General features: G+C 39.0%; 1 protein-coding gene across 1 annotated transcript; it reads left to right on the forward strand.

The window, feature by feature from the left end:
* Positions 1 to 3,090: 3,090 nt before the first annotated feature.
* cyp27c1 (cytochrome P450, family 27, subfamily C, polypeptide 1) lies at positions 3,091 to 11,375 on the forward strand. The gene is made up of 9 exons (XM_066664665.1): positions 3,091 to 3,489; positions 5,500 to 5,690; positions 5,985 to 6,184; positions 6,937 to 7,146; positions 7,641 to 7,804; positions 8,405 to 8,568; positions 9,286 to 9,364; positions 9,591 to 9,794; positions 10,271 to 11,375. The coding sequence occupies exons 1-9, from the start codon at positions 3,229 to 3,231 to the stop codon at positions 10,385 to 10,387; spliced, it is 1,590 nt and encodes a 529-aa protein (XP_066520762.1). The 5' UTR covers positions 3,091 to 3,228; the 3' UTR covers positions 10,388 to 11,375.
* The last annotated feature ends 157 nt before the right edge of the window (positions 11,376 to 11,532 follow it).

An 11,532-nucleotide genomic window follows, 5' to 3' on the forward strand; every position in this document is an offset into this window, starting at 1 on the left:
ATATAGCAGTAACTAAAGTATTTTTCTGTTTATTAGGCAATATTTTTTTTTAATTTACCATTTGCTCTTGTTATAAAATGTGGATGATTTTTTAAAATATCATTATTATTGGAAGGCCTCCGTTTCTTATTTGAAATAGCATCTAAGTGTAAGATTACATCAACTGACCATGTGGATGCTCTCGCAATGAAGTGCTCAAGATCTGAAGTGATATGTTTAACAAATGGCCAACAAGAGGGTGAGAAACAATTGGTGTTAAGGAGTGAAGAACAATTAAGGTGAAGGACATCCCTTTAGTAAGCAGGCTAAGCTAAGGCACAAGAATGGCTGAACAAATAAGGCATTAGAAGCTTTGAAATATGTCTGGTTGAAAATAAAACAATTATGATTGCGCTTGTTTTAAAGTGTGGATTTTCCAAGTTCACCCTCTCTCCCAAAATATATCTTAGCCATATTGTTTGGAGTACAGTGAAGTTACAAGGGGATTATGGAAGCTTTAGCCATTAGCTTTATGCAAACTGTATGGATAAATACACCACAAAACACCAGCCTCAAAAAATAGGTTCAATTACCTCAATTACAGTAACTTACATAGTTATTCACACTTTCCTGCTGCACACCACAGTAGTATCTATAAATGGACAAAAGAATCCCCTGAATGACAGAGTAGGCCTTCGCTGGACCAATATCATTAATTTATAGTCAGAATTAGATTAGCCTGATCAGAAATGATGATACTTGACAAATGGGAATCATAGATAAATTTGTAAGATACACTCTCAGAAATCATTGTCACTAAGGTGGTACCCTCAAGGGAACATTTTAATACCTTTAATTAGGAACAAAATTGTACCTTATTCTTATTATAATGGTAGATTTTAAAATTGTGTTGATTTCATACGCCCCTTTTCACCTGCAGGAGTTGTGTTATTATATCTCACACAGTCCTATAATGAAATCTTACAGATATTCACCTCTCCTTCTAGAGAAAATAGTATAATGTACCTTCAGGGAAAAAACTAGACTTTAAAACCACTGCTGTACACTTTTTGTACTTCCACCGTACCTTTACCTGTAAATCCCCTACTACGTGTGGGGTGCTACTAGTGAGATAACATGTACCTATTGTGAATTATTTTAAATAAACTATTTAATTATGCTATGGACAAACGTCTGAATTTTTTGCAGAAGGGTGAGATGAACCAGAAAAACTTCCTCATATGAAGTTATGTCTTTTCATATGCTGTCTGAGGTCCCCAAGAGACTGTTTTACGACAATATTGGAATAATGTTTTGACTTTGCTTTTTATCTAAGTTGGAAATTTACACAAAATAATCGCCCCCCTTTTTTCAAAAATGACCATTATCAGCACTAAACCCAGAAGACACATGTGGGTTCAGTTTTTGATTCCCTCTACAATGCACCTTTTCACATCAAATCTCTCTGAAGTTCTGCAGGAGTTCCCCGTTATGCTTTGTGTGTTGGCCTGTTCTGGAGGGGTGAGGTGGGGACACTATGGGCATGTGACGTGTGACGTCAGAGGAGCCTAATAATATGTGAAAGTGGGGAAGCAGATAAGATTGCCTTATGTTTTAATCATATTTTCTTTACATTATAGTAATGTATGTATTTTTGGCTGCTTGTCTGCTTATTTTCTAAAGTGGCAAGACCAAAATCTGAAAGTAAAAACAAATTTCACTTTGTGTACATCACAGCAAATAATTTTTATTACTGTGTCTGTTTAAGATGTATTTCTCCTTAAAGTCTAAGCACCACTTAATGGACCCCCATGAATATTTCACATTATTTTAGTTACTGACAGATATAAGTATGAATTAAAATGAAAATAGCAGCTTAATTTGCTTTAAAACTGACAATTTTATTAAATTGACGGAAAAACCCAAGCTCGCTACGGAAATTCTTGAACGCAACCGTGACGTCACTGGTGGACAACAGCTGAACGACGCCGTGGTAAAACACAGTTATGACTGACTGTTATGACAGTATCTAGCTAAATAACCAACATTATTCATGACAATAGCCTAGCAATAAGCTAAACTCAAATGTAGAGGTACCGTTATTCTTGTAAATGTGATCGAAGTCGAACTCGAATTCATCCGACACTATAAACCTCCGTAATGCAGCTACGTAGCCGAGTATAATCTGAGACACCGAGTTTAGCGAGTCAAGCTAACGTTAACTAACACCAACTAAAACAGGCGAAGTGAGTGTCCTTACCCTGTTTACCTCCATGTTACAGAGGCTCTTGAACACCTTTCGTTGGTGTCCTTACATGCCCATATTGTTGGAAAAGCGCCAGTGAAATGAGCTACAGATAACGGAGTGAGCGGATGGTCCTTTCCAAAGTGCCCGTTTAAAGTTGACAGATTTAGTTCATTTTCTGGATATTTTGGGATCTTTGGGTCATTTGTTCACAGATGTCCCACTGTACATTGAATGATTGCAGCCAAAAACAACACACCTTTTCATCATTTTGCATTAAATTAAGTGCAGCTTCTAGAGTTGTTGTCCACCATCTACGTCACAGGCAAGACGCCTATTAGAGTTTCCGAACACCGTGTGTGGGGGGGGGGGTCTTTTATAACGGTCTTTTAAACCTTATTCCTTGAATTAGTAAGAAATAACGTGTTTTCTGACGATCAATAAACACAAGTTAGGAACTCAAATTCCACTGTATTTATTTGTTTGACACTTTCATATCGCTGGTGCTTAGCCTTTAAGGCTTTTAACTCCTTTTAACGGAGGATAATGTAAAAACATGAAAAACATAATTTAATTAACAACTGGGGAGCAAAAAATAGTAGCCTGTCCTTGCTGCCCTTGTAATATAAGTGTTGGCGCTGCTGCTCCACGTGATTCACTGCTCAGGCGCCTGTTTGTACTTAACCACATTCAGCAGCCAAGTAGATCCAATCCTGGTTTCACCATCCAGAGACCCGGCCCCTTTTCCTCCCCTTTCACCTACAATTCCAAGTGTTCCGACACCAGACACGCCCTCAACATTTTTTATTTTTTAAATTTTTTTAATTCTTTGATCCAGACCACCTCCATGAACCGTTTAAAAGACGCTGCTCTGCTCCACTCGACACAACACATCTTCTACAGAGAAGTGTGACTTAACTCTGCTCAGTTTTCTACAGCTCTTCCTCTCGTCATCCATCCCCTCTCTCTCTCTCTCTCTCTCTCTCTCTCTTTTTTCCTTCAGCATGGCTTTGTGTGGCACCGTGCTCCGTGCAGCGGGTTGTTCCCGGCTGCTCTTGCCGGTCTCTCAGTTCCATGTCTCGTCGATGGTCCGGGCCCTTGACGCCCACGCTCCAAACGCTGAGTCCGCGGATGTATCCGGAGCCCCGGCGGCTCTCTCTGGGGAGCGGGTGAAGAGTCTCCAGGAGATGCCGGGCCCCAGTGCCCTCGGTAACCTCATCGAGTTCTTCTACAGAGACGGGTTCAGCCGCATCCACGAGATACAAGTGAGTTTGTGTGTGATATCCAGAGAAGCTGGATTTTCTTTTAAATGCAATTAAAAAAGAAACCGGTTATCGTTTTAATACAATATTTAATTAAAGTATATTAAAAATACATTGATTTAAATTTTAACCGACCAGCTTAATTATAACTATAAACGAATATAAAATATAATGGCTGCTACACACACAAAAATAAAAAAATAAATGTAAAAAATCAAAACTAGAGTAAAGAAGTGTTTATAGAATATTAAAGTTACACCATTTTGAAATATTCCTAAATAAGCAGGCGAACTCTCTTAAGGTAAATTGTTAAGAAAAAATTAAATTGTTTAAAGAGAGGATTAAAAAAATATAGGTTTACACCATCTACTGTACACAGTTCTTTTCAGGACACGTACAGTGTCATCTATACATTTTGTAACACTGCGAAATAGTTCAGGGATCCTGGAGAGTGGAATAACATTTTCTCATACAATGCTGCCTAAGGGTCAACAGTGGTCAAAATAAAAAAATTATTTGTTACATTTGTGGTAAATATGCTTGCTCCCTACATTCATTTATTCATTCAATGTCTGTAAGCGCTTATCCAGTTCAGGGTCGCGGTGGGTCCAGAGCCTACCCGGAATCACTGGGTGCAAGGCAGGAACAAACCCTGGAGGGGGCGCCAGTCCTTCACAGGGCAACACACACACACACACACATTCACCCACACACTCACACCTATGGACAGTTTCGAGTCGCCAATCCACCTACCAAAGTGTGTTTTTGGACCGTGGGAGGAAACCGGAGCACCCGGAGGGAACCCATGCAGACACAGGGAGAACACACCAAACTCCTCACAGACAGTCACCCGGAGGAAACCCATGCAGACACAAGGAGAACACACCACACTCCTCACAGACAGTCACCCAGAGGAAACCCACGCAGACACAGAGAGAACACACCACACTCCTCACAGACAGTCACCCGGAGCGGGACTTGAACCCCCAACCTAAGGTTCCTACCTGTTGCGCCATCGTGCTGCCTCTGCCCCTGCCCCCTACAGCTCTCTCTAAATGAGATTTTCCAGCTGAAAAACTAAAAGTTGGGGAAACTACTAAATTGCATTAGGGCACATTTGCCAGGAAACTGTTTGTCATGTCTGAGTTTCCATTACCTCAGTGGTAGTCAGTTATACTCCAATGTGGTGGAGGTATTGCCAATTGTTATATGATGTGTAATGTGTGCTAAGTATCAAGAGGTTATTATGGTTTTTATGATTCATTTTTACATGTACCGCTGTATAGTAGAAATACAGCCAGGGCATGCATTTACTGAGTAATTTCACTTTTGGAGTTGCTCAATGTTTTCACTGCATTAGTTGTTTGAATGAAGGAGTTCAGCAGGGGTCAGCCTCTTAAGAATGTCCTCATGTGAACTGGAGTCCTCAGCCAGACTCTTTTCTCTGTGCCTGCTTTGTGTGTGTCTCTGTGAGTGTTTGGTGGTGGGGGGGGGGGGGTGATTTGATTTCAATGTTGTTTTCTTCAATTTTCTCAGTTTAAAAAGAAGACATATATTATGTATATATCTTATAGAGTATAGTATTATGAGCAAAATAAGTAGTCTATGCAGTGACTGAACATTTCCACTTTGAATCTGCAGTGCTGCAAAAATATGAAATGGATGGATTAAGGCTACCGGGATTTCTGATGTCATTAACCCAAGGAACAAATTCCATTAAACTGTGGGGCAGGGCGTGAATGCAGGGACTTATCACATATTCATAGGTGTAAGTGTAGTGAATTTAAGGTGAATATGAAGTGTTACATCTACACTACTTCTAGAATATAACTTATAAATATGTATTTTTGACGAACAAGAGATGAGCTTTTAGGGATTTTATCAATGACTGGAGGGGACGTTTTTTAAATGTGGATTCTCCTTGAATTCACATTTTAAAAAATAACCTACGTAGCAGAGTGCACAATGTTTATATTATTTACTAAATTTTCGGACTCTTTCTTTGCCTTTTAGCTGGAGCACAGTCAGAAGTATGGAAAGATATTTAAGTCCCGTTTTGGGCCGCAGCTGGTTGTGTCAATAGCTGACCGAGACATAGTGGCGCAGGTGCTGAGGTCTGAAGGACCCACCCCTCAGAGAGGAAACATGGACTCCTGGAAAGAGTACAGAGACCTGAGGGGCCGCTCAACAGGCCTGATCTCAGCGTGAGTCCCAGTTTCCTAACTTTGCATTCATCAAAATACTCTAACAATTTATGTATATAGTTAAGGCTGGATATTAATTCAGTATCAGTACATATTGCAATAAAATGTCTCAATAACAATTATATGTTTTTAAACATATTTACAGTGTCTGTCACTGGGTGCTGCCATCAGTTTATTGCACTCAATTTTAAAATTAGTTAAAATAATATTAATATTGACAAAGCCAAGAAATTGTTGAATGTTGAATATTATATTAGTCCTGAATAGCATGTTTCTACTTTTTGTTCTGTCTAGTGAGGCTGACGATTGGCTGAATATGCGCAGTGTGCTGCGTCAGCTGATCATGCGTCCACGCGACGTTGCCGTTTTCTCTGATGATGTTAATGAAGTGGTGACTGATCTTGTGGACAAAGTGCGCAGACTCCGGCGCCAGCAGCCTGACGGACTCACTGTCCTCAACATCAACGACCTCTTTTTTAAATATGCCATGGAAGGTGAGAGTACATGTGTTTATGAGAAATTTAAATGTAATATCTCATGTAATTGTCTAGAGACAATTCCTATGTGAACAAAACAGAATGAGGACCTGTTTGTTTTTGGCAAATTTACACAGGATAATAGTGTCCCTAACCACGTAAGTCTGATCAGATAAAAGAGAAAACAATACAGATATGAGGATTTTTCCATGTTCTCATGTCAAATTCATCAGCATGTGTGTGTATTTAGCTACAAGCATCATGAGTGCATGAAAGGGCATGATTCCAGCAAACTTGATCCAGCAAGATCAGTGGTAGACTGTGGAAGCATTATATTTTGCTCTATAATCTGACTTGAAGACTTGGCAGGAGAATAAGACTATAAGCCAAAAGGAATGAAAAGACTCCTAAAAATCTTTTAAACCATTTATCCGACCCCTTTGAGTTTTTCGGGGTATTTTGGCTTTTTTGTTGTTTACATGTTACAGGACTAATTAAGAAATGAATAGCCATTGGACGGAGGATGGAATTGCAATGAATGTGAAGTGCAATCACCTCTCATTCTGATGATGTGAGGTCTATTGAATACACCCACTTTATCCTTCCTTTGTAAGAAATGCATAGCGGCTTGAATTTTATTTCCACTATGAGAACATAATGAGAGTTTGGGCACCTCTTTCAAAAATACTAATTTAGTTGAATGAAAAGTCACTGCATTTACCATTTTTTGTGGCATGGCAGGAGACTTATAACGTCATGTTTGTCCTCAGGTGTGGCTTCTATCTTGTATGAGACCCGTCTGGGTTGCTTGGAAGATGAGATTCCTAAAATGAGCCTGGAATACATCCAAGCCCTGCATCTCATGTTCAGCTCCTTCAAGACCACCATGTACGCCGGTGCCATCCCTAAGTGGCTGCGCCCAATCTTCCCAAAACCCTGGGAGGAGTTCTGCAGCTCCTGGGATGGCCTCTTCAAATTCAGTAAGCACAGAATGCATGGAATAATCTGATATGAATATAGTGTGACCTGTTTTATATTATAATAAACACATAAAGGAAAGTTCATAGTCAAAATCCTAAAAACATATATATCAGACGTTTTTTAACTTATACAATGAATTAATTGCTTAATTAATATAAAATTGAGCGGGGAAATTGAAGAGCCTTGTTGGCGTACGTAAAATGTATTAAGATTTAAATATCTGTTTTTTTTAATGTTTTTGTTGTTCAATAGAATCATCCTGATGTATAAACTGTTATATTTTGAAAGGAAACAAAAGGGATGAGATGTTGAACAGCTAATGGAATAATTATTTTTCTTGTTACCTTTTACAAAGCATATGGGTATCGTTAGTTTTATTGTAGTGATTAGTCAGACTAATATTACAGCCTTTGAAATTGGTGTCAAATGTTCATTTTGGTCATTAATACTGAGGACTTTTCCTTCTGAAAAGTAACTAACTGTCTTCTCTCAGGCCAGATACACATTGACAGGAAATTGGCAGATATCAAAAGGAAGGTGGAGAAGGGTGAGGAGGTGAAAGGTGGACTGCTCACTCACTTGCTCGTCACCAAGGAGATGAACGTCGAAGAGATATATGCCAACATGACTGAAATGCTACTAGCTGGTGTGGACACGGTAAGAATGCACTTACTTTCGGTGGCTGTGAGGGGCTTAATGAGTCTGTTCAAGGCTCTTTTATTTATTTATTTTTTTTAGAAAGTAGTTGTACATTCTAAAAAGCTTTTTTTTCCCTCTGTAGACAGAAAAGCTCTAGTTCTAGTCTTGGGCAACAGGATGGATTGTTAGCCCTTTGCTGCTCAACAGCAAAGCCCTCCTGCTGGGTCTGTGTAGAGAAAATGAATGAGAAGGAATGAGTGAGCATTTGTTAGAAAACAAATGGGACATCTTAGATCTCCTTTGGGGCCTTTAAGCTTTGTTCTCATGAACTCTCTGCAGTGGTCAGATCGTAGCAGGGGGTCCGATCATTCAAGCTTCCATAGTGAGCTGTGTTTGCCTGACCATCATTCCCACACCCCACCTTTTCAAACCTTTTATTTTTTTGCTCTTCTCTGCAAGTACATGTGTTTGTGTTAATATGATGCAATTCATATTATTATTATTATTATTAACAGAAAATAGATATAGAAGAATATCATGCATGTGTGTTTTGGTCAGAGACAGTATAAAGTGGGCTTCTGGCAGAGTACATCTTGACTCTGTTCATCCTTCTTACAGACCTCGTTCACGTTATCCTGGAGCACGTATCTTTTAGCCAAGCATCCTGCCGTGCAAGAGCAGATCTACGAGGAAGTGACGCGTGTGCTGGGTGGGCGAGTCCCAACTGCTGATGATGTTTCTCAGCTGCCACTCATTAGGGGACTGGTCAAGGAGACCCTCAGGTAATCATAACTCGATTCTAATCATTAGGGATTCACAAAACCTATTTTTCTTCTTGAATTTAAACTTTTAATTTGAAATGTTATACCGCATGCTATTATAATGGAAGCATTCATTACAAAACACAGAAAAAGTAATAACACCAGGGAGGCATGGTGGCGCAGCAGGTAGTGTCGTAGTCACACAGCTCCAGGGACCTGGAGGTTGTGTGTTCAAGTCCCGCTCTGGGTGACTGTCTATGAGGAGTGTGGTGTGTTCTCCCTGTGTCTGCGTGGGTTTCCTTCGGGTGACTGTCTGTGAGGAGTATGGTGTGTTCTCCCTGTGTCTGCGTGGGTTTCCTCCCGGTGCTCTGGTTTCCTCCCACAGTCCAAAAACACATGTTGGTAGGTAGATTGGCGACTCGAAAGTGTCCGTGAGCATGTGTTGCCCTGTGAAGGACTAGCGCCCCCTCCAGGGTGTATTCGTGCCTTGCGCCCAATGATTCCAGGTAGGCTCTGGACCCACCGCGACCCTCAACTGGATACAGATAGTGATGAATGAATGAATATCACCATATCTCAATTTACTTTTTGTATACTTATACATTTCAGACTTTTGTATTTTTGATCATTAAATGAGCTGAAAATAATAACAAATTAACAACAACAACAACAAAAAAAGTAATAGAACACTCATTTGTATGGGCTCATTCTCTCTCCTTGTCTATCTTTGCCCCGCAGGCACTTTCCTGTTCTTCCTGGCAATGGTCGTGTCACCCAGGATGATCTTGTTTTGGGTGGTTACTTTATACCTAAAGGGGTAAGAATAGTGACTGTGTGTTATATTTGTTTCAGCATCCTCTGAAATGACAAAAAAAGACAATGTAAAAGACATCCTGTGTTTTTACATTTTTTTAAAATTGAGAACAAGGTTTCTGTATTACGGTGGCAAAATATTATTTGCGCTTGAAATATGTTAGTTACAGAGTAAAGATTAGAACTTGAATCATATCTTGGTAAATCATCTTTAACTTTTGTACTCTCAGACTCAGCTGGCTCTTTGCCATTACTCCACCTCCATGGATGAGGAGAATTTCCCCCGTGCAGATGAATTCCGCCCTGACCGCTGGCTTCGTAAAGACACTTCAGACAGAGTGGACAACTTTGGCTCCATCCCATTTGGCTATGGCATTCGCAGCTGTGTTGGCAGGAGAATAGCCGAACTTGAGATGCACTTGGCCCTTACTCAGGTGAGTGTGTGTGTGACCACTAGAACAAAACCTTCTTGTTTCTGCTGGTAACCTGAGGTTTTCTTCTTTGTAACTTTGCTGAGATGAAAAGATTTATCTTGAATCACTAAAATGTTATGTGGTTCACCATGTCATCTGGGGTTCAAAAAGAATTTAGCCCCCACTCACACACACATCTCTATTTCCAAGAAGTTTTAGTTAAATCTCATATGGTTGCATTTTAACAATGGACATGTATAGCAATTTTAACTCCCTTAAGTACTCCACAGTATAGTACTTCAGCAACAGAAAAGCTTTTATGACTTATGTTTGGCTGTTATGGAAGAACAGTATGGCAAATCATTTTATTGTATTTTAATAATGTATTATTGCTTTACCACCTGAGCCTTCATCCAGGTTGATTTGTTGATCCTTCATCTTCACACAGATTTTCTGATACACACTGCATCTAACGCCTTTGTGTATATCTTTCACAGCTCCTTCAGAAGTTCCACATTGATGTGTCTCCGGTCACCGGCAATGTCCGAGCCAAAACTCATGGCCTTCTCTGTCCTGGAGCACCCATAAATCTCAAGTTTGTTGACCGTGTGTAGACCCAGTTCCTGAATGTATATATGTATCTAAATGTACTGTAGCTCTGTTTAAAAAAGCTGTGCTTTAAAAGTATTTTCTAATATCTAATTAAAACATTCAATTTTTAGAATCTATATGAATCAGTTTGCACTTAGATGAGCTAGTCATTTTTAAAACTAAAATGAAATATTTACTATTTTATCTTGAGTGGAAAGATCAGCTGCTGGAAGGAATATCTGATCTAAATGCCTAGTCTAGGATAGATTGTGGCTTTTTGGGCTCATTTCTATGGGCTATGCACAAAACAACTAGCTACAAAACAACTTGAACACATTAGCAAGTCGTTACACAACCAGAATGTTTAAATATTTTTTTTAAACTCTAGGTCACATTTACTTTTACTTTGTTTTAAGAAATCTTGTTTTTGAGAAGTACTATCCATGGATTAGGCCAAACTAGCACAATATCTGCTTTCTTAAGATTTTTGTGAAGTAAGAATTGTACCTTGTGAAGAATGGTGTTTGGTGAATGATTAAAAAATATATATTTCTAGGATTTGTGATATTAAAACAGGTAGGTTAAGATAATGACTATTTTGGGGGATTTTATGACTCCATGAACGTGATTATAAATCTTTTGCTGTGCAATTAAAATGTTTTGGTCATAGCTGTTAGACAAATGTTAATAAAAATGTGACGTGTTAATGTTTTTATAAACCATTGGCATTGATTTAACTGAGCCTTTTTCTGGTATGTTATGAGCTCATGAAATGCTGAATGTTTCCTGAAACTTTAACCTTTGTAACAAAGACATTGCCATTAGTGCCTTAGAAACATTGTGCACGAATGAGACACAACTATTTAAAAAATCCAAGATCATGTTTATCCTATTTGTATGTTAGATTTATTGATACTACTCTTACAGGTTCACCCAATCACACAGTAGTTTTCACTTGTTTACTGAATATAATAAAAACATTGTTAAAGCTATCGGTTTCCTGCAGTCTTTTCTGTATCCGTGTTTATGCCTTTTTAAAATCAATAAATATTTGTATTACTAGTAAGTCATTCCTTCTTTCATTCTTCTAAAACTTGTATGTTAACCATACATTTAGGGGATTAGAGGAAACATTAGGATTATGGGGAATGCAGTTCACTCTGCATCG

The sequence above is a fragment of the Hoplias malabaricus genome, chromosome 3 (genome assembly GCF_029633855.1).
Source record: "Hoplias malabaricus isolate fHopMal1 chromosome 3, fHopMal1.hap1, whole genome shotgun sequence".
In the NCBI taxonomy this organism is placed as follows: domain Eukaryota; kingdom Metazoa; phylum Chordata; class Actinopteri; order Characiformes; family Erythrinidae; genus Hoplias; species Hoplias malabaricus.